At 47.2% G+C, this 23,650-nt stretch overlaps 1 protein-coding gene across 22 annotated transcripts in view; it reads right to left on the bottom strand.

The window, feature by feature from the left end:
- Positions 1-17,109, bottom strand: part of adgrg6 (adhesion G protein-coupled receptor G6) — a 116,208-nt gene extending 99,099 nt beyond the window's left edge. For 12 of the 22 annotated variants that reach the window (XM_044168094.1, XM_044168097.1, XM_044168100.1 and 9 more), the window contains exons 1-2: positions 16,930-17,108; positions 7,275-7,366 (exon numbers count right to left, since the gene is read on the bottom strand). In XM_044168094.1, the coding sequence (XP_044024029.1) occupies positions 7,275-7,366; positions 16,930-16,931 (94 nt within the window). In that variant the 5' untranslated portion in view covers positions 16,932-17,108. Of the gene's footprint in view, positions 1-7,274; positions 7,367-16,929 lie in introns of all 22 variants that reach the window. The other 10 variants (XM_044168107.1, XM_044168109.1, XM_044168114.1 and 7 more) reach the window with 3 other exon arrangements.
- Between the last annotated feature and the right edge of the window lie 6,541 nt (positions 17,110-23,650).

The following is a 23,650-nucleotide window of genomic DNA, read 5'->3' as shown; positions in this document are numbered from 1 at the left end:
GAAGAACATTGAGGGAAAGAGCGCAGGAGAAGAGGAATGAGGGGAGGACAGCAGTCTGGCTGATAAAATCTGGATCGTCCTCACCACCAGCACACGCCCACGTAATGTTATGAAATATGTATGAACAGACCGTCCCCTGCCTCTCTCTCCCTGTTCCTACAGTAGGTCTCTCGCCCTCTCTGTCTGTCAAGAGGAATGACTTCGGGGGGGAGGAGGACTGATGGGATAGTTTTGGTGATTGCAATATGAATTAAATGTCACTTCAGAATGAAAATGTGGCGCAGCAGATGTGATTTTAATCATTATCTGTTGACAAGAGTCTCTCACAATACGTCTCTGTGTCCTTCTAAATCAGCTTCAATCTCTCCAACACTCAAACTCAGTCTCTCTCCGCGCACGAAAACCTGAAAAACCCACCTCAGTCTCTCTGTATTTTCCTCTATATGCCCACTAATCCCCCTCTTTCCATCTCTCTAAACCACCTTCAGTCTCTCAACTCCTGAGCATATATATATATATATATATATATATATATATGAATGAATTTGCTTTAGTGGCATGAAAGTACCAAGTACCGAGAGAGCAAAGCTGCCGAATATCAAGATAAATGACCATAAAATGATCATCTTAAGCTCAGTTAATCAGTTTTCCTCACTTGTATCAGTGTTGTGTGTCTCGTTTGTTCCCGCTGTCTCAAAAATCTCCCTCACTCATGTTTTCTGACTAATTTTTTATGTGCAACTATAAAGAAAATACTGCTTTGCATCTTTAATATTCTGTGTTTTGTGCATTCAAGTTTGACATTTAAACACAATTTCTATCCATCCCAGCAGGATGTGTGCAGCGGCATACTCGGATACGCGCGTTTTAAAGCGTATGGAAAATGATTCAGCCCTGTAGTGAGATTCTACAGTCATTATAATGAAGATTAATTCATTTTGTTTTTTTATCTGATCAACAAGATATGAATTATAGCTGCTGACAGCTCATAGTGTTTATTACAATAGCAGTGAAAATAAATTCCAACTAAATCAGCGAACAACAACAAGCACCCGTAAATTTGAGTGGAACTTGATGAGAATATCAGTAAAATCCTTCATATAATCAGAGCTGGACAACAGTCACTGGGTGAACCAAGTTCTTATAGAAACCATAAACAACTCATTCAGTTTTCGGGTGTGGCGTTATTGGACCCTATTGTTCCACAATGTGACATGTAGCAGGAAGGGTGGAGCTACTCGCGGCTTGACAAAATAAAAAAAATGATGATGTTCTGATGGGAGAAAAATACAGATGTAAATCCTCAGAAATCTATTACTTGCTGTTTGTGACAGTGTGTGTGTGTGTTAAAGCTGCAGTTGTGTCTGTTTCTTTTTTTCCCAACAACAACACACACACACACACACACACACACACACACACACACACACACACACACACACACACACACACACACACGTGCGCGCGCGCGCGGCTAACCAGAGCCTGGCTAACGGAGGGAACGCGCCCCTCCTTCTTGGAGCGAGTGGTGATGGACCGATGTATCCGTGCCCTGCCCCCTGACGCAAAAAGGTACGTGGCCCAGACCGCCCCTGGTTCAGTTGAACTGCTTGTTGGACCACTTGAAAACCACCAAACCACTCAGGAGATGTTGCAGTCGACTCGTGAGGGCGTTGACCAGCAGCGGGTGATGGGACCAGAGACGCCTACTACCTACACCTCCTGAGCGAGGGACTGGCCCAAAGCCCCGTCGATCTCTAATTACACCAGACGGCTGCCGGTGTTTTAGCTGTGGGCAAGAGGGGCATATTGCCTGGAGCTGTCTGGAGAGAGACGTCCCCATGCCAACCGCACCATCCAGCGAGGTAGGCAACCCGTGCCGACTAGTCACATCCTGCTGGGAGCATGAAGAAGTTGAGGCACCCCAGCTCCCCGAAAGAGTAGGAAATCGGGACACAGAGGCTTTAATTGACTCAGGCAGGAGAGCCAGCTCTGGAGAAGATACGCGTCCTGCGTATATGGTGATGCAAAGTATAATCCCACAACCCGGGTGAGAATACAGACCCCCGGGGGTTCCACCATGCTACTGTCGAAAAGTTACCTGTGCCTGTTCTGATAGGAAGAGACTGCTGCCTCGTCTCCGGCATGTGCGGTCCCGTCCACAGAGCCACCCACTGAGTCGGAGCCATCAGAAAATGAAGAGGACTTGCCGCCACCGGAGAAAGAGATGACGGACTGCACAGGAGACGGGAACCGGAACCCTAACGTGAAAGAGCTGACTCCAGTCCCCCAGTAATACCGTCGAGCCCTGGCCCATTTGCTACAGCCCAGAGGGAGGACCCAAACCTGGCCCAGGCCCTACGAGTCATACAAGACATGGAGGGAAACTTACAGACAATGCTAGGTAAGGCAACCAGTCCTCACTCTGCAATCACTTTGCTCGAGTTAAACAGATACTGTGCACCACCCGCAGACCGACGGCCTCCGAGAGAGATTCAACAAGACGTCGAAAAGCATAATGCACAAGGTCACGTGAAGGACTGGGACGAGCGCCTACCCCATGTACTCTCCGCCATTCGGGAAGTGCCACAGAGCTCTGCTGGATACTCCCGGTTTGAACTCCTCGATGGTCGCCGCCCTGAGGGGGGATACTTGATTTGGCCAAAGAAGCCTGGGAGCGGCAACCATCACCCCACCTCTCAGTGACTGAACACATGGCCCAGTGCAGCACCGTATGGCCCACGTGTGGCCAGTAATGAAAAGACACCTGGAAGAAGCCCCCTTCTCTCGCGCTGAAACATTTACAGTTTCCTGGTCTTGTAGTGTTCAAACCTACAGTTTATCTACTGGTCAGCAACGTACACACACATGGCTCGCGTTCTTGTCACCAAAACCGCTAACCTCTGTGTGTGTGTGTGTGCTGTGGTTTCGTACTGCTGGGAACTTTACGAGTGTGTGTGAACCGCTCGAGTTGGTCTGAGGCTGCTGGTAGGGTATGGAAAATACATTAAACACACTTTCTCTGTCCAGCACATTTCCCCTCCCTCTCTCGTTCCTCCCACTCCCTCTCTGTCAGTTCACTCGGGCTTTACTGGCACGGGAAACAGATGTCAGCATCGCCAAAGCATGTGTAAAATAGAAACATACATAAACAGAAGAACTGTGATACTAAAATATATACAGATAAGTAAGACAGGATCATAATAATAAATTGTAGACTTGCAGTTAAAATACAAAAAAGTGAAAACTAAACACTGCAACATTTTTTATGTGTGTGTAGGTCATCTTCTCTCTCCCTCGCTTTCTGTTTTAATTTTTCAATTTAATGAGTTATTGGCATGAAAGTGGAAAACATCAGCAGCCAAGAATCAAGAGTCCCTCTCCACCTTCTGTCTCTTTCCTCCCTCGCTATGTTTTCTCTACCTCCCTCTGTTATAGCACTCATTTTAAGGGAAAACATAACACACCATCTGGCCAAAAGTATGTGGACGCCCCTGTCCAACAGTTTGTGTATCTCCCTTTCCTGTTTCAACGTGACAATCAGTTGGCAAGACAGCTGGTTCTAGTCAAACCTTTTAATGACATACTAAATATTGAATTAGTGTGTGTGTGTGTGTGTGTGTGTGTGTGTGTGTGTGTGTGGTCATGCTGCATTTAGTACATTTTCAGTTCATCAGGCCACAGATGGATCTTAATTGGCTTTTCAGGGGTTTTTCAGCCAAAACCAAATTTCTGCACTTTTAACTTTCCAGACCGACCTACTGACACACTGATGATGTCACTGTGTGTCAGCACCGCCCTGCTACACGCTCACACACACACACACACACTCGCACACACGCTCACACACACATGCTCACACACACACACACGTTAAGGTTTAAAGTTTTCTATATGAATGAATGAAAAAGCCCAAATTGAATCAACTGAAAGAACAAGTGATCTAAATGAATGAATGAATGAATGATCGATTGATCGACTGATCGTACGACCGACCAATTGATCCAATAAACCAAATGATCGATAAAATAAACTATCGAATTAACAAACAAGCAAAATTGACTAAATGAACGATCAACTGAGCGAAGAATTGATTATTTGAACAAATGAGAGAACAACAAATCTATTGAATGTACAATCGGTCCATCAAACAAAAGAACAAACCATCAATCAAACGGACAAAAGAATAAACGAACGATCGACTGATCAAACAAACCAACGATTTGATTCATAAATGAGGAATGAATCAGATGAAAAACGAACAAATGAAGCAAGCAGTGATTGATCTAATGATCAACAGATCGATCGAACAAATTAATGATCAAACAAATGGACATACAAAGCAATAAATGATCAAATGGATCAATGGAACAAACATAAGAACGGTCAAACAAACAAACAAATGAAGGGAGAGATTAAATAAATAAAACTAACAAATGACTGAACGAACATTTTATCGATCAGCTGTTGGAACGACAGAACGCACGAGTCACTGTAGTGACGCGTGACGCTAAAACAGAAGATTTTCTGAATCTTTTACTGGAGTCAAACATGCTGCATACACTAGAAGAAGCTTTCTGAAAAACACAACACACTAAAGTTCTGAATCAGACGTTCGGTAGCGGTATTTTCAGATGTCTGTAATGTTCATAAATGTAACGCTGCGGCAACAGAAGTGAAATCAGAAGGGGGTGTCTGAAAATATTTGGAAGGAACAAATTAAAGCATCGTTTCAGCACGGCTCCAAAATAAAAGCACTTCACAACGATGAATGAATAAACCAGATGGAAATGATATCCGACTGCAGATTTCATGAAAGAGTCGTGACTTTTTCTGCAACATGACAAGTGGTTTTGTTAATGGAAGCACATGACATGAAGAAAGCGAGGCATGCTCGGGCACAGAGATGGAAAATATGAGTTTAAAAAAAAAAGACAAAAAAGTGGGATGAAGTGAAGAGGAGACAAGTGCATGGAAGATGGAAACATGGGAAGAAAAGACCCGAACGAAAGATGGAAATCAAATAAATCACTGCTGTCAGATGAAAACGCTGCATCTCTGAGAAGACTGGGTTTCCAATGCATTTCGAAAAGCACACAAAGAGCTTTTTAACAGGTTTCAAGGGTCATTTCTCATGAGGAAACTGTAACACAAAACTCCCTTAACTTTCTCTTCAAGTAAGAAATACAACGTTTTTTCCAAACAGCAGGAAAACACAACATGGAAAACATGAATGACATGAAAAACAAAAGATGAATGAAGGCAAAAACATGGATGTCAACAAGAGAATAAAACAGCAAGAGCATATAACAAAAGTGCTGCACTATGTTCACATCATTGCACATTTTCCACTGCGCTCGTCTTATACTGCGATAGTAAATTAAAGAGCCCGCTTTTCTTTAAGGTGCTGGGTAATTCTCAAGTTTATCATCACAAACATCAGAAAATAACATTTCATATTTTAATATACAAAGCACAGTTCCCCTGTAAAGTATTAAACTTTCTGCATATCATATGTGTAATAATATAATTATAATAATTATGATGGGCTCAGAATGTGCCTGTAAGGCCTCTTGGCCACTTCAGATAAAGGAAAACACTCAGATTCAGTTAGAGTGTTAAATGACTCAATATCTCCAGATAATAAGACCGGAGAAACGGACTTTAAATCATAACATTTAATTATTCAGAATTAATTCACAGCTCTACTTCTCATCTAACTGAGGGCGACGGAGGATTTTAGTATTTCATTAAGTCAAAAGAAGTATTTTGTTTTTCTGTTTTTGTTGCTCTCACAGCTGTTTATTTTCCAGGAAATATTAACTCCAGTCGTGATTGATTTCTGTGGTTGTCGTGTCATTTGCTTGCCGTCTGACTGTGTGATGGTGATTAATGGTAGCTTGGCGGGTGTGTGTGTGTGTGTGTGTGTGTGTGTTTGTCTCTCCAAAGCACATCGCATGCTGTTTCCCACTCTGTGCAACACGAAAACCACTCGCCTCAAACGCACCACCCACACGTGTGAACACTACACTTGTGAGGACCCTCAGTGATGTGAAACCCCCCCGTAGCCCCGACCCCGTCATTACGTGTACCACTCTTGTCCGTGCAGGAGTTGCACTGTAGTGGGCGCTGTGGACAAATCTACTGCCAGAACACGGGAGGGCCAAAGAACGCAGGAAACGCCGAATGCGATGTCGTGACGTTTCTCTGTTAAAAGGTTTACAGCGGCGGCAGGTCGCTTGTTTTCTGCTGCCTGCTTCCTTGTTCTTCACATCTTTATAAAGATGGAGGCTGTCTGGCTGCGGGTGTGTTTGTGAAAGAGTTGTCTTAATCTAAAAACTCTGACACGCCTGCAGACTGTACAGGACTCAGCTGCTCGGCTGTAAACCAGGACCCAGAGGTGCGACCACATCACACCTGGTTCAGCCTCTTTACATCGGCTCCCTGTTGGTTTCAGGACTGATTTTAAGATCTTGTTGATTACTTTTAAGGCTCTTCATGGCTCCAGACTATATTTTAGACCTTGTAATCCCTTATGAACCTTCACGTAGTCTGAGATCTTCGGGCAGGGGTCTCCTGTCTGTTCCTGAGTCCAGGATGGAAACTAAGGGGGACAGGGCTTTGGCCATCAGGGCCCCGAGGCTCTGGAACAACCTGCCCGAGGACATCAGGCTGTCTGAGTCAGAGTCTTCGTTTAAGTCTCGTCTCAAAACACATTTTTATCAGAAAGCAGATCCTGATTTTACCTGAACTGGCTGCTTATTTTATTGCTTTTGTGTGTTTTATGTATTTTATATTTGGTCATTCACTGTGGTGTTTTGTTTCTCTTGTTGTGAAGCACTTTGTACTTTGTTTTGATAAGTGCTCTATAAATAAAGTTTTATTATTAGGTCTCCAGTGCTGGCTGACATCACTGTATCTCTCAATAATACGTGTGTATAATTAGCTGTAATTTTAGCAACACAAAAAGCGTTCATACCCTCAGTGTCACGTTTAAGTCAGAGTCAGATTAACTTGTTAGGTTTTGTTTGAGGCCCCTCGAGTGTGTAAAAGCTGAAGAAGCAGATGTCGATGTGATATAGATTTCTGGTCTTCACCTCTGCCCGGACGCATTGACCCTTCCTTGTCAGTTTGACAGCTGTGAGAGCAACTTGTTGTCCATTTCATTCCTCCTGTCAGACTAGATGGTCAGTTAAAGACAAGACCCGTCTTCCCTGACATTTCCTGTCCTGAGCAAAAGGAAGCAGCGCGTGGCGGCCGAGCCGGGTTCCTACCGTGCCTGTGCAGAGTCATCCACAGCAGGACGGCTGGGACGACATGACGCAGGCTCCGCCTTCCTCCTCCTCCGCCGCACGTACTGGACTCCCTGCAGGACCAGAGGGGGGGGGGGCATCAGTCAGTACAGCACAGAACAATATGAGCTCGTTGCTCGTGGAGCGTCTTGCTGTGGTTTTCACACCAGCCATCAGCATGCTTTTCATATTCAAGTGTGGGATTCAGCTTGTTTAAGCTCCCACCTGACACTAGGATGCATCACGTGGACAGACACTGAGTTCTCAGACTGTTTAATGTTTGATTGCAATTTTACGTCGTTTTCTGATATAATCAACACAAACAAACACACAAACCCGACCCCTAAAGCGCTCCCATGTGTCCAAAGTGGAGACAGACACAAAAAACATCCTACAGATTACAAAAAGCATAAAAAACATTTCAGTAAATAGTTTTAAAGAGACAGAAACCAAGTGTACGGCCACGCCAGCGGCTCTGTGAGGCTGAACTTCGGCACAGCGGTGCTTCGAGCTAAATGCTAACATCAGCATGCTAACATGCTCACAAGGACTCGGGGCATTTTTGCTATTATCTCATAAACTACTGCAGTAACTTGGAGGTAATATGTAAGTTAACAATATAACTATAATAAACGAGTGACCAGGGATCACACCAAGTAAACAACACTGTGTGTGTGTGTGTGTGTGTGTTTACACCTTCAGCTCAGAGAATAACACCCCCAGAGAGCCAATCAAATTGCTCCACCAGGTGATGATAATGTTGTTACAAGGTAACAGACACATGACGAGCCGCCGTGAGTATGGAGCATGAAGAGCACGTCTCGACCTGCTCTACAGCAAGGACATCAGATACTTCTGCTATAAATAAGATGGAATTAACTGAATACAACTGACCTTAAAACTAATTAATATCATATCTCAGTACATGTTAACGATTTGCTGCTTGTGTCTGTTCATATCATTATACATTTAATATATAAACAAAGCTAAATAAAGTCACCCTCTGGGAAAGTGTGATGGACGTTTTTCACTATTTTGTGGCATTTTACACACTAAACAATCGATCAGTCAACCGTAAAACTCACTTCAGTATAAGTCCACACCTATAAATGCTTCAATGTTTCTCCGCAGGACAGACGAGGTCAGACATTTTGATATTTTAATCAGTCAGCAGCAGTTCGGATTCTTCCCATCACACACACACACACACACACACACACACACACACACACAGAGGACTGACACCTGAGCACGACACTGGCTGGAAGCCGTCTGACACCCGGGTTCAGCTCTCGTGTTGGCGGAGGCGAGGTGGAGATTAAAAGAAAAGGTGGAGGAAGCGTGTCATCGACAGTTCAGCACCAGAGCTCAGAGGTCCAACGCAAGGAAGACGCTGAGGTGAAGGAGCAGCTCGTCTCATCTTCATACTGAAGAAGTGTCTGTACAGTTACACTGATTTACATTTGACTTGTTAATTCTATTTGTTATATACCAATTTTATATTTGAGTTATATTTCAAGTATTTGAAAGTCACAGTGATGAGTTTTCGAGCTTCTCTGCCCTTAAAAAACCAAATGTGGACTCTTTGAGCTGTTTTGTCCTAAAGAAAATGGCAGAATTAGCTTGAAATATCAGCTTCCCAGAAACAGCCGTTTCTGCCTCGGCCTGTGAAAACCAGTCTCGGTCTGACTTCACCAACATCAGCAGAAAAATCCCCGAACGTGTTTATTGTATTTGGCAGATGAAGGCAGTCCGACTCACATTTGTTTGGTGAAGAATAACAAGCCTCGCTTTATCCCAACACATTGTTGCTCTTTCAGCGCGTTTGCCGCAGCTGCTGCTGTTTGTGTCCCGGGACCCAAAAGACCTGAAAACCGCCTCACTTGCACAGAAGACCCAAAGGCGGCTTTTAAAGGCTGACGCCCAACAGGTCGCCCCCCCCCCCCGTCTGTCCATCATAAAATAACATGCATCCATTGTCACAGGTTGTGCTTTGGGTCGAGTTCCTGGTGCAAACGTTTGGCTCTGCTCAGGAGTGTCAGCATCAGGTGACCCCCCCCCCCCGGTAACTGCATCCACATCAGGCGATTCGCAGAGAGTCCTGCGCTCTTCATGTGGAGGGGCAGAAAATAATGTCAGGTAAGCAATACATCATTTGTATCTGCCTGTCAGAATAACTCGAGTGTTTTCGGATCTGCCGCCCGTCAGCAGGACGACGACATTTGTCAAAATTAACTGTTTAGTGATCTGCTGCCACTTCGCTTCCAGCAGCACGGCTTGCTGGCGAGTAACCGCTTCATTAAGGTTGTTAATGGCTGTTGTTTTGGCCCGCTGACCAGCTTGTGCCGGACCCTGCAGAGACCTGGATTTAGCACCACCTCTTCCATTATTATGTCCCATGACCAACTTGGGACAGATGACGACCTGTGTGGAAACACACGAGGAGCCTCGTCCCAAAGCCTCACAGCTCTTTAAAGGTTCGCGTTATGAGAAGCCCCCCAGGTTACCGGTTGTCAAGATCCAGCAGTGGAGGAGGGCTACTGGTGGAAACCAGACCTCATTAGCACCGGTCTGGTCTGAGTATGAGGTTACTCTCATATTTGGCTTCAGTCCTACAAAACGTGCCTGCACTCATCAACAAAATAAGTTAATGTAGACACGCTGAACATGTTCGTAGTGAGGCAGTGTAATAAAATAAAATCTTCAAACACGAGGCGCATCAGGAAAACTCTTTTCCTATTGGCTTACTGCACCTTGAGCTGAAGCTGAAGCCGAGCGCAGGCCGCAGCTCTCAGCTCGCAGCTCTTAGCTCTTAGCTCTTAGCTCTTAGCTCTCAGCTCTCAGCTCGCAGCTCTCAGCTCGCAGCTCTCAGCTCTCAGCTCTCAGCTCAGCAGGCAGCTCGCAGCTCGCAGCTCGCAGCTCGCAGCTCAGCTCAGCAGCGCAGCTCAGCAGCTCGCAGCTCAGCTCGCAGCTCTCAGCTCGCAGCTCTCAGCTCTCAGCTCTCAGCTCTCAGCTCTCAGGCCGCAGCTCGCAGCTCTCAGCTCTCAGCTCGCAGCTCTCAGCTCTCAGCTCTCAGCTCTCAGCTCTCAGCTCTCAGCTCGCAGCTCGCAGCTCAGCTCTCAGCTCGCAGCTCTCAGGCCGCAGCTCTCAGCTCTCAGCTCTCAGCTCTCAGCCTCAGCTCGCAGCTCTCAGGCCGCAGCTCGCAGCTCGCAGCTCGCAGCTCTCAGCTCTCAGCTCGCAGCTCTCAGCTCTCAGCTCTCAGCTCTCAGCTCTCAGCTCTCAGCTCTCAGCTCGCAGCTCTCAGCTCTCAGCTCGCAGCTCTCAGGCCGCAGCTCTCAGCTCTCAGCTCGCAGCTCGCAGCTCTCAGCTCGCAGCTCTCAGCTCTCAGCTCTCAGCTCGCAGCTCTCAGGCCGCAGCTCTCAGCTCTCAGCTCTCAGCTCTCAGGCCGCAGCTCGCAGCTCTCAGGCCGCAGCTCTCAGCTCTCAGCTCGCAGCTCGCAGCTCTCAGCTCTCAGGCCGCAGCTCTCAGCTCTCAGCTCTCAGGCCGCAGCTCTCAGCTCTCAGCAGCTCGCAGCTCTCAGCTCTCAGCTCGCAGCTCTCAGCTCGCAGCTCTCAGCTCTCAGCTCTCAGCTCTCAGCTCTCAGCTCTCAGCTCGCAGCTCTCAGCTCTCAGGCCGCAGCTCTCAGCTCTCAGGCCGCAGCTCGCAGCTCGCGCAGCTCTCAGGCCGCAGCTCGCAGCTCGCAGCTCTCAGCTCTCAGCTCGCAGCTCGCAGCTCGCAGCTCTCAGCTCGCAGCTCGCAGCTCTCAGCCCGCAGCTCTCAGCTCGCAGCTCTCAGCTCGCAGCTCTCAGCTCTCAGCTCTCAGCTCTCAGGCCGCAGCTCTCAGCTCGCAGCTCTCAGCTCTCAGCTCTCAGCTCTCAGCTCGCAGCTCTCAGCTCTCAGCTCGCAGCTCTCAGGCCGCAGCTCTCAGCTCGCAGCTCTCAGCTCTCAGCTCTCAGCTCTCAGCTCGCAGCTCTCAGCTCTCAGCTCGCAGCTCTCAGGCCGCAGCTCTCAGCTTTCAGCTCGCAGCTCGCAGCTCTCAGCTCTCAGCTCGCAGCTCGCAGCTCAGCTGGATCTCCAGCTGCTGTCTGTTCTCACTGATCCCTGACTGATGTCTGATTGACTGAGGTGCTGATTGGCTCCTTGGCTGGAGACGTCTGCAGGTGATTGGCTCCTCGCGGATGACATCAGCCAATATAAGAAGCCGAGCCGAGCCGAGCCGCTGCTGCGGCCCCTGAGGGCCACAGCTTCAGCTCCTCCCTGGCTTTTATTTAGCCCTTTGTAACAGTAAGGAAGATTCGGGTTTGTAGTGATTTACTCCTGAAATGTAGGACTGTAGGACTCCTTCCTCGTGTTTTAACCGGTTGAATTTTTTGCTCCAATGTTTTACATTTCACTCTCTATTTTGTATTGTTCAAATAAATAAATTCACTAAATAAACTCCCAACACAGTGCAGAGGACCGTGTAGTGTGTCAGATGGTGAAAACACAAACTTCTCAGAGCTCCTGAGTTCGTGACCATCATCTGTTCTTTCTATGTTGTAATTTGGGCCAGTCTGAGTCTATCATACGGTGTAATAATTCTCACTACAATGTGAACACATACAGATCAAGGCATGTGTTGGGGCTACGTCCAGCCAACAAGAACAGACATGACACAAAGCGAGTAGTGGAGTAGTACAGAGTCTGTTGTCTTGTTACTGCTGCTTCTTTTTTAGAAAATGATGAATTAGCCATGTTGCTGGCAGTTCCATGTGCTCGTGTTCCCTCCTGGTTATCTTTGGTTAGCATCCCCCCCCCCCCCCGATGCTAATGTTAGCTCCGTACTTGCTGGAACTGTTAATAAACAAGTAGCGAAAGTCACTTAACAGCCGCAGTCTGGTCTCCGCGGTCCGGTTCAGGCCCTTCGAGGAGGTCGTTTCATGTCCGTGAGCCACACAGAGCCGACAGGTGTGAACGTTATCAGAGTGTTAGAGGATCGGACTCTCTGAGAGACGACATTATCTCTGAAATCCATCTGCCAGGCAGAACATTTTTAGCACATTTCTCAATGACGAAGCATCCCGGTGTTTATTTACTAAACACGGACTCCATCCAGTGAAACCCAACGCCGGCTGAGGACAGACCCACGACAATAAGCCACTTCTGATCACATGTCCCACAGCGTGTTTACTCTTTACACACACGCAGTCTACGTCCCGCTGGACATGGCCAGAGAAGACGTCCACACACGGTTCAACAAGCTGCAGAGCACTGTTCACGCACTTCAACGCAGAAGAAGCAGGCATAAATCCCGACGTAAAGTTACTGTTTCCCTCTCTGCTAACGCTGCTAACACTGCTAACACTGCTAACACTGCTAACACAGCTAACACAGCTAACACTGCTAACACAGCTAACACTGCTAACACTGCTAACACTCCATACTGGCATTTTAGCATTTGGCCATTAAACAACGAGTGCAGCAGAAGTGATTAACTACATTACAAAGCATTAGCAGTTGGAAGGCCAGGGGTCAGAGGTCACATTATCCACACAACATGAACATAAAGGTGTTTCTAAGCAGCAGAGTCACATCAGTGCACAATCCTCTGCTTCAACACACATTTCCACCCAAACCACCAACTTTCAGACCCACAGTGAACCAAATTGAAAATTTGGATTTGGTATTTTCGTTGGCTGAGCTGGCTTTAACATATTTAACAGTCGCTGCTGTCAACAGACCGTAAAGGCCGAGAAGTGACAGCTGTGTGATGTCAAAGCCGTAAAAACAGCAATCCCAGCCAGCAGAGCGTGAACATAAACTCAGCTCCTCCTTTAGAGCCGCAGAGTTACAGCACCAAGCAGCACGACGCTGGAAAGGACACAAACACGGGCAGAAATGAATGAATGCAGGTTTACTTAATATTTATTAACCACTGCAGTCTATTAATCTATTTGTTTGACAAAAAGCTCGTAGATTTCAGCTCTAAAAATCAATAATTTAGTCAACATTTGCTGTTTACAGCTTCACTAATGTGAACAATATCTTGCTGATTGGTGGTTTTAATCCGTACGCAGACAGAAATGTCCTTGTTGACCAACGGCCGGGTGCAGTGACTCGCTGGAGACTTCAGGAAGTCCCTGCACCCAGCTGCTGTTAGCTGTTGGACAGAAGCAGGCTAGGTGTTTCCCCCCTGCTTCCAGTCTTTATGCTAAGCTAGGCTAACTACATCCTGACTCCAGCTCTACACTTAACTCACAGACATAAGATCGATATCCATCTGAACTTCTCACGGTCAAAAAGAAAATACACGTAATTCACAAACTGTTCACCTTTTCAAAACAAAATCATTTCTAAATGAATCAACAATAAAAGGCTGTTGATCACACACAGGCTGGGATTTGGTGCTCAGTGTCAGGGAAGGAAAATGGCATCCACCGGCCTCTTCAGCACTTCAATCACTCCATCCACAAGCTAGTTTTGTACAGAAGACTTCGTGATGTGGGTTGACCTGACGGAGTAAAGGTTTCCGGTGTTTGTTTGGGTGATCTTGAACCTTAGACAGACAGAAAGTCATCGGCCTGTCTCCAGAGAGTTTGAATAACTTTAAGCGGCAGCTGTACATTTGCTCCTCTCTGCCTGATGAATTATTAAACACATGCTAGACTGAATTAAAGTAGCACACGGTGTAGAACGGAAAGAGACTTACTGAACTTTTAATTAAATTGTTCTTTTACTGTCTCTTCATCTGAAGTGAACTCAACCCTTTTAACAGAGTGTGCATCATAAATATTCAAACCAGAGAGAACAGAACTCAGTTTAATTCCATCGTACAGCTTCGTCGTGTCCGGCTCTGCAAATTCATGCAGCTCCTGACATTAAAGAAAACTCGCCTCTTTGTCAAGTCATGCTTCTTGTGTCCCTGCGTCCCTCCTCCCGCCTCCATGTCCAGTATGGAAATGGGAGTGAATGACAAGTGGAGCGAGGTCAGCGAGCGAGGCCGCGGACACGGCCGCATAAAGAGAGCGATTCATGCGTCTGCAGGGCTGGACGGCAGCCTCGAGTCAGACATTTTGTGGCCCAGAGGTCCTGGATCCCACGATGACACCGAGGGTTTCACAGCACAGAACCTCCGACACTCACCTCTAAATGAAGACGGAGCTTTACGGCAGTGCAGGGCTGCAACTCACACTTCGTTTCCCACCGGCTCGGGCCGCTTTCCTTCCACAATCGTTTGATTTCTGACTTGTTTTTGCACTCCTCCGTTTGATTCTTAGAAAGATATCTCAAAAGTTAACAACACAATGGGATGAATTTTGGGGGCGTGAGACATTTTCATGATTTTAAGTTTTCATCCACATTTATTATGCTGCGTTGGTGAAATCTCCACATCTGGTTTGTGTAATTAGTCTGCTAAACAGCCTCGATTTCTATTCTCATCAAACCTGCGGGTTGGAGGGCGAAGAAAAGGGGCTCTTAGCCCCGCTCTAGCGGAGCCCCTGTCTCTGAAGTGTCCCAGTTTTAAGAATCGTTCGGCATTGGTGGAAGTTGGAGTCCCACACAGGGCCCTCGGGTTTCAGAACTGCAGCCAACTTCCTGTCATACAGATGGCTGTAAATCTGTGCTCTCCGGTGAATTCCACTGCCAGTGTATTTACATAAACCTGCTCCCCTCCACCGCCTCAAAACATTTGTACAGACTAAAGCACGTTAAGCAGCAGTGTGTCAGGGCGCCGTCTCCGACCTCATTCTGCGCTGGTGCAATGAATACAGACGTCTGGTTTGGAGGCGAGATGTACGGTGACAAGGGCAAATACACAAAACGACAACGGCTAAAAAGTGTTTCCAGAGGACACTAAAACGTGCTGGACGCGGCGTGGACACGCTTGTTGTTGCCACGGTTTGCTTGATGCCGCCTCAGTCTGCGACTCGTGAAGTTATTGAAGTCGCTGCGTGTCTCATCCACGTTTGTGCTGCGGGTTTCTGACTTCTGCCGCCGCAGGCGCCTCGCACGACCACGCAGGGCGAAAAGTGGAACTTGACCTCTGTGTAGCCTAAACGTGCGGGAGGGGGCCTGCACCCGTCCACCACCCGTCCACCACCCGTCCACCACCCGACCAATCAACACACAACGGTGACGCCGGTGAACATAAACAAAGCATTTAGTAAAGCCTTTAGTGGTGAATAAATGTCCTTTTTATGACTCAGGACTGCATCAGCAGCCAGATGCTGAAGGTGGGACTCCCTCCTCCGTTTCAGCTCCACTTTGTGCTTCAGCCAAAAACGTGCAGTTTTGTGTTCGCGGTGCTTCCCCCAGCCGGCCTGCTTCGCTGACTGCAGGGGATCACGCTAGACCTGCAGGTGGAGAGGTCAAATCTCCCCCCTCAGCTGAAGTGAAGCACATTCCTCTCTGCACCACCCGCCTCTCAGACCTTCACCTCTTCATTTCACTCACTTTCCTTTTTAGCTGCAGGTTATTTTTCAAAAAGCTTCGATATATTTCATTTTAAGCCGACACCTGTAAACCATCTTCAGGTCTCAGGGGCGTCAGTGTCCGCCCGTACACCTGGGGAACAGGTAACCCCCCCTCCCCACCCACGCTTCCTGTCAACAGGATGTTACCTGACGTCACCTCGCGTCTCCTTTTAAACACATCTTGTTCACATCTTCAGGCCTCTGGGAGCGTTTTCTGGGCGTTCTGCCTCCACAGGTTGTGTAACAGCTGGCAGTGGCAGAGTCCACCTTAAACAACACTTTCTTTGATAAAGTCAGACCTTGATAAAGTCGAATCCAGAGAATCACATCACTGCAGAGGAACTGTGGAAACTTCTAACTCTTAACCACCATTTTAATATTCGAACAAGGCTCTCAACGCGATAACATCCCTGCATGCACTTTTATCTCCCGGAAACTGATTATGTGCTGATTTTTATCTTCTTCGCAGCGTATCACCAACCTCTGCACACTCTGTGGGCCCAAAGTCGAAGCATTCTGACATTTGAGGAAATTAAAAACATCCTAAACAACATTCTTTTAGCCCAAAAAGAAAACATTTTCTAATTTGAGATTTCTGTACCTAGGGTCTGGTCCTCAAACTGGACCTGTATTTCTCAGAACAGTTGTTAGGGGGTTAGGGTGAACATTTATATCAATGACTAAATAACAGGAACACCTGTAACACTTATTTTACCCTACTGATCTTTACTCCAGGTGCTGAGAGTCCTGCACCTGGACACAGTGATTCTCAGCATCATAACACCGCTCTACTTTCTGATGAAGCTCCGGTGGATGAAGCTCCGGTGGAGTCTTCGTCCTGAAGTCTCTGCTCAGCTCGGGAGACTTCAGGCGGCCCGCAGCATCACGGAGAGCGGCGCGGAGTCAAACCTCAGCTTCACCCCAGTCTCAAAGTCTCAACCTTCCCTGTTTCACGCTACTGTCGTCCTCCCTGAGAGGACCCGTCCGAGCCCCAGAAGCCGAGAGTCCAGCTCCGCTTCGGATCGAGTCGTCAGGGTTGAAAGGCTGAACTCGGAGTGCCTGTGCGCACTCCAGTCACATCAGGGAGAATAAAAGGCACGCAGAGACAGCACCATCACCATCAAACCTAACATCAGAGGACTCACATGTGTTCAGTGGAGCGGCAGCTGGCCCCCCTGCAGGATCATTCTCCCTCCGCGGACTCGGAGGGAACTTTTCTCGGCTTGAAGTTTTTCTTGCGCTGAAACTTTGGAGACTCCAAACCAACGAAATCCAAAATGCGCCTCGTTCACGCGCAAAGGTCTCCACAGTCTGGAGAGAGGGAGGGAGGAGAGAGAGAGAGAGAGGGAGGGAGGGGAGAGAGAGAGAGAGAGAGAGAGAGAGAGAGAGAGAGAGAGAGAGAGAGAGAGAGAGAGGGAGAGAGAGAGAGAGAGGAGGAGGGGAGAGAGAGAGAGAGAGAGAGAGGAGGAGGGGAGAGAGAGAGAGGGAGAGAGAGAGAGAGGAGAGGGAGAGAGAGAGAGAGAGAGAGAGAGGGAGGGGGAGAGAGAGAGAGAGGAGGGGGAGAGAGAGAGAGAGAGAGAGAGAGAGAGAGAGAGAGAGAGAGAGAGAGAGAGGGAGGGAGAGAGAGAGAGAGAGAGAGAGAGAGAGAGAGAGAGAGAGAGAGAGAGAGCGCGTTGTCCTGCCCGGGTGGGTTCGCTTTCCTGACCCGGAGTCCCCGGCGGCCGCAGCGGTGTGGAGACGCTTCCACTGAAGCGGCGTCAAGCTGGAATAAATTAAACTACGCACTTCCGGTCAGCTTGTCAAAATAAGTACAGCCGGACAGATATTGGGCCAAATTTTCAAAATAAAATCAGTCAGACAGACACACGCATGTTCAACTTCAGATCAGCTGCAGACTTCACAACATGAATTCAGACAAGGAACCCGAACACGTCTGCTTTTCTGTTTCCTGTGAGAGAAAACAGTTCCCACCTGAAGCCGGGTCAGGGTTAGAGGAAACAGATGTCGCTGTTGAGTTTCCAAATGTAGTTTTTGGCGCTTTGGCGCACGAGCCGAGCGCCAATCAGCCCCGTTATATATATACACAAATACAATGCAGACATCTCTACAGCTGATGTCTGCAAAACACTCCGGATGGGCAAACAGCTGCAGGTGAGAGGGAGCACGTGTGTTTGATTTAGGGGTGGACTGTCCCTTTAAAGTCAAAACTGGGTGGGATATTGCGATTCCTTCTGTTAAAACTATGATTCCCAGTGGTGTGATTTATAATCCAGATAATACGTTACGCTTACAAAATGTCTGAAATGACAGAACATAAATAAAACTCTGTGAACATCAGTCTCAGAGTAGCCTGTGCTATGCAAGTCGATAACAGTCCAATAGGTTGAATGCACACAGATCACTTCCATATTCGCATATAGTTGCCATGGCAACAACTTCATTTTACCATTTTACAAAAAACGTGTCTCATCTAAACTGGTTTAGTTAAGTTAAAAAGTTAAAAAGTTAACATACCCCAGGATTTTATTATTAGTGTGTGTGTGTGTGTGTGTGAGCTGAGTTATGGCGTCCATACCGGCTGGCTTATTTAAAAAGTCCTCTTCCTGAAATCTTTGGGCCGCCACTGAAACGTGGACCTGCAGTCCTGAAGGCGGAGATGTGAATGCAGGTGGTGCAGACACAGGGGGGGGGGGGCTTTAAAAATAAGAGAATACATAAAACGAAGCATCTAACATCTAAAATAACAAAAATGACACAAAAACACTTGATAACGGCGTGTGTATTTGTATTTGTAAAGCCTGGACGGGATTAAAGTGCCAAGTTTAGTTATTAGACTCAGAATCATCCTGCACACGTCTCGTCTCGGTGCAGAAAGTATAGACTCTCAGGTCTGTCACTGGGTGTGTCGGCTGCTCTGTGCCGTCAGCTGCAGCCCGAGGACCTGTGCAGGCGGGAGGCAGAGGGAACTCATCTGTTCAGCATCACTGCAGGAACAGCAGTGACGTTAAGCTCCGGGTGTCTCCCGGAGAGTCATTTGATCATTCACGATAAACATATTGTGATAAACGTGGAGGACAATGGAGAGACTGAAGCGAGCGGGAACATCGAGCCGCTCCGCTGCGTCTCATTTGCCTTTAAACGTCACGCGGGCAGATTGTCCCGCCTGATACAACCGTCGGAGTGGAGGGAGGAGGCTGCAGAGATTTGCATCACGATGAATCCTCTCCATCGTCACCTCAGTCGGCCTGAGTGAGAGGGAGGAACCTTTTCCTTTCACTGAACGGGGCAGAAACCTGAGTCAGACACTTCAGGTGAAAGCTGCTCCGAGCGCAGCAGGTAGTGACCTGATGCGTTTCTGATGAGCTCAGCAGGAAGCAATGTGCTCTTAGAGCAGAGGCAGGTGTGGAGGCCAATGGGTGTGAAGTGCGTCCGGTCACATCCTGTGAGTGTAACTGCTGGAGCAATCCCTTCCTGTTGGACGCATTTTGCTCCTGGCGGTTCCAAAGTACAGGATTTGGGTTTGAGTCTGAGGCGCCCGAGCAGCCAAACAGACACAACTTTTCCCTTTGATTACGGTTGTTTCACACACAGAGATGAGTCTTACCGGAGCAGAGGGGGAGGCAGGTGCTTCACCGTGCAATCAGAAAGGAAACAACATAATGTTTGACGCTCAGCGGCGGTCTGAAACTGGGAGATGATCCACAAACTGCACCAGATCCGCAAACCCGGCTCTTCTACCCTCCCGGTCTTGTGAGCCACAGATCTTTTAACTGTGGGGAAGCTTTGCGAGAAAGGCTTTCATGTCGGACGGATGATCCGTGTCCTCCAGGTGCTCCACTGTATCCACCGCGTTCAGGCGGCCTTTGGGAAAGCCAGAAACTCTTCAGAGCGTCAGAACGTCCTCTCTAACAGACGGCCAGCTTTATCGGTGCAGGCTGTTGCCGTCCTGCAGTAATCTCCACAGTGGCTTTTCAGCATTTCCTCTGGTAGACTCCCCCGGTTGGCCCCTGTCTTCATCGGTCTCGGCTCCTCAGTGCCAGGCTCGGAGGCTCTCAGAAAGAACTGCTCTACTGAGCGCTGGGAACGAAGACAAGCTTACTTATGTAAGATGTTTGGTTCTATCGAGGCCTGAGGTTGGACGCTTTACTGTCCGCACGCAGCAGAGGAGCCGAGGGAGCAGCGGCTACGGCAGTCTCACGTACCGCACTCGTTCTCAGGACTTGGGACTTGAGCTGGCGTCCAGATCTGTGTTGTTGAGGGTTCTCAGCCAGTCCACTTTCCAGATATTCATCAGGCACATCAGTGCGTGAGGCTTCATATCCAGCAGTAACCATGCATTTATCACCGAACAGTCGTAACACAAACTGCACGAAATGTCAATATTTCAACGTGAATTTAATCTTTAAAAAGTAACTACAGTGTATTTAAACCAAGACGGCTGGACGGTGGGGTGCAGCTTTACCACGATGACGATGAAAAGGTCTGAATTTTCTCTGCAGCGAGCGCCATGTTGTCCTGTTTCAGACTGAGCCGAACAGAAGGAGTCAGGTTCTGCCGCGGGCTGAAGACCTGACCCCACTCTAAAAAAACAGCATTTTAAGAGAGGGGACATGGAGAGAGAAAATATTCAGTAAAAGAACAGGATTGCACAATATTAATAAAAAGAAAACGTTCTGTCCCTGGCAGATACGCTCACAAAATAAAATCCGTTTTATGACAGAGGACTGAACAAGAAGTACAGAGGCTGCAGTCAGAGCACAGAAGATGAAAAAGGTGAAAAGCGTGGCTGATAGATTGAACCGACTCGTTCGATTCTTCTAAAAATAGAAGCAAACAGGGACAAAACAGAACCAGGAGAGACACAAATACACCCAGTGGGACAGAAAAATACTTTTAATTTGAAAAGCAGATAATGGGAAAGACAGACGCTCAAGGAATGTGGAGGACAGACAGACAGACAGACAGCTGTCCTAGTCTTTCTTCCTCCAGCTTCAGATGACTCCTTCATACGTTAAATCATAAAGAAACGCTCAATGAAATAAAGATTTTGCACTCAGAAGAGGAGTTTGAAGAAGTCGCTGGATGAGTTTGGTTTTAAAGGAAGTTACTCGCTAGCTGAACAGGACAACAGTTTTCATCATGGAGTATCTTTAAGGTAAGTCGCTCACCTGAATATACATTTTATATCACAAAAAACACCAAAAAGTATCCAGAAATGTTTCTTTAAGACGGCATTAACAGAACCTGTGCAATCAGGGCGCACGGCAGATTTACTTCTCCTTTTACAGCACAAGGGTGGTGTTTCTGAGCTTTCTCCACCGAGCTAAACCTGTTCACCGGCTCCACCTGCTCCCCCTCCGCTCCCCCTCAGCTCCTCCTCTGCTCCCCCTCAGCGCCTCCTCCTTCTGAACGATGGGCTCCTTGGTTTTGCTGACGTCGAGCAGTAGGTTGTTCTCTGTATAAGAAGCAAAATCCCGGAACAGTGAAAAAGTTGAAAAAGTGTCTTTGGTCAAAGGAAAGCTTGCCTTCAATAATATTCCTTCTTTTAATCCCTGAAAGCCAAAAGCAAACATGTTTCGGATTTAAAATAGTCCTGACTGAACGGGCGGCAGGGGATCACGGGAGGTTTTCCCATCAGGGTCCACGAAAACTAAAAATACTCAACATGCATTAATAGAGTTTGGATGAAAGTTCCCACCAAACTGCAGAACGCTCTTTCATTCTCCCTCTCAACGTTTCAGCTCTCACGAACTTCAGTTTGTCCTCAGACACAGTAAAGCCAAAGTGAGGACGGACATGAGTCCTAGAATAAGATCATTATTGTCCACATGTCCATCCAGTCATGTCGAAACGTCTGCAGGAGTCAGGTGGTGGTGGTGCAGACTAATTACTGAACTTAGTAAAATGAAGAGCTGTTTTAGACTGTGTTGCCGTTCCTCACAAAGTGCAGATGACCTGCCAGAGGACTGTGGACCTGTCCCTGTCTCAGACCACACTTCAGACAAACTAGTTCATTTCCAGCAAACCTGTAATTATACTTGGTGTGAACGAGTTCCCGCTGAAGAGCAAAAGACATCCAACCTACAGCGAATAGCTCTTAGTATTCCTGGACATGCTTTAACATAACTGAACCGACGGCCATTTCTGTGATAAATCCCAACCCGGAGTAAACAAGATCGGAAGGGAACAAATCAGTCCAAACGATGGTAAAAGCAGCTGAAATCACTCAGACAGATTCAGCTGTAGATCTTCCAGGTGATGAAGCACAAATACAACACAACAAGGTTACAGACAAAGCACACTGTAAGACACTTGAAACTAAAGTTCCCCTGCTGTCTTAAGATGGTAAGCTAGCTCAGACACGTCGTCGTCTTCTCAATTCAGAAACCTACGCAAGTTAGTCGTAGAAAAGGTTTCAGTCGTAGTCGTCTGGACGCTGTTTTCAGAATCAAGACGTTTCGGCTCCCATCCGGAAGTCATTCTCAATTGTGAAAATGGTCTGAGAACTCAGAAATTTAAGCTACTCTGTGTTACATAAGCCCCGCCCTCAGGAAGGAGTCTACCTGAGTATCTGTTAATAGCTAGTTTCACCTGAAACTGACCTAATTGTTTCCATGATGGCCCAGTAATCAGTAATCAGGAGGCTGCACCTCCCTCATCACTGTTAAGTACCTGATTAGCATGTGATTGGCGTGACCATGGTGTTAATACACTGAGTAGTCAGAGTAGCTTAAATTTCTAGTTCCCGTTCCATTTTTTCACAATGTGTCCAGATAACTACGACTGAAACCTTTTCTACGACAGAACACTCCTGGACGAATGAGGGACTACACCGTCCTACACAAGTTAGCTAGTATTGTTTCCACTCTGATCACAGGAAAACATCACAGTTTTAATTCTAATCCACTGCAGCGTGGGAGGTATGCCGGCACGGTCCCATTTTTTAAGTACCGACAACTGACGAGGTGTAAAACGGGTCTGAAAATAGCAGCTTAAAATTCACAAACGTGTTTCTAATTCCAAAGATCGAGTCCAGAGGGTTGTTTTTAGTTTAAGGTGGTAAAGACGAACTTAGTTTAGTTCGTATCATTATGAGCTAAACTGGAACCACACGTTGCTCCTTACTTTTCTACTGACCTCCATCAGACGTAACTCCAACTACAGCGTCCGCTCCTCTCTGATGATTGTATTTGTCAAATGACATTCAAATTCACGGCTGCGTTCGTGGATGTGGGTTCTGCTTCTGAAGCACGTCTGCGACAACCGAGACCGAGTCCTCTGCAAACTTTTAGAGCCACATTTTCCGACCCGGCGGATTTATGCAGACGAACTAGAAACTGGACAAAAACTGAATTGAAATTTTGCCAAAATGAACACTATAATAAACACTATATATAATATGGTGGCAAATGAGAAAGCAGTTTCAGCTTCTTAGTTTCTGTTCTAAAACATCTTGTATTTTATGAAGTGTATTTCCAGGTCCATCGCCCGTCGTGTAAATCTGCTCAAACCCGTTACTGTAATAAAGAAGACGTTTGTGACGTCTCCTGCTCCATGCTTGTCTGTTGTAAGATGAGGCCCAGCAGTTCTGTAAGCGCTTTCAGTTTTGGTGTTGGTTTTCATGAATGTTTTGTTCAGTGGTGAATCTGTGACCAAACGTTATTTGACCTAAAATCTGCTGATTCTGAAGGCTGCGAGGCAAAAGCGTGCAACAGTTACTGATTCACCGGCAGTGTCTGAGAGGAGGCCTTCCTGAGGGGCCACCGCTCCACCTGTGTGGGATACAAACAACAAAATGAGCGTTGAACTATTTTCATAAAATAATAAAACCACACAGATGAAAAGTAGGAGAGAAGAGAGTGCACC

The sequence above is a fragment of the Siniperca chuatsi genome, linkage group LG16 (assembly GCF_020085105.1).
Source record: "Siniperca chuatsi isolate FFG_IHB_CAS linkage group LG16, ASM2008510v1, whole genome shotgun sequence".
NCBI classification, from domain to species: Eukaryota; Metazoa; Chordata; class Actinopteri; order Centrarchiformes; family Sinipercidae; genus Siniperca; species Siniperca chuatsi.
Note: the sequence above shows the minus strand (reverse complement) of the source record. Positions and strands in the feature narration are given on the sequence as shown.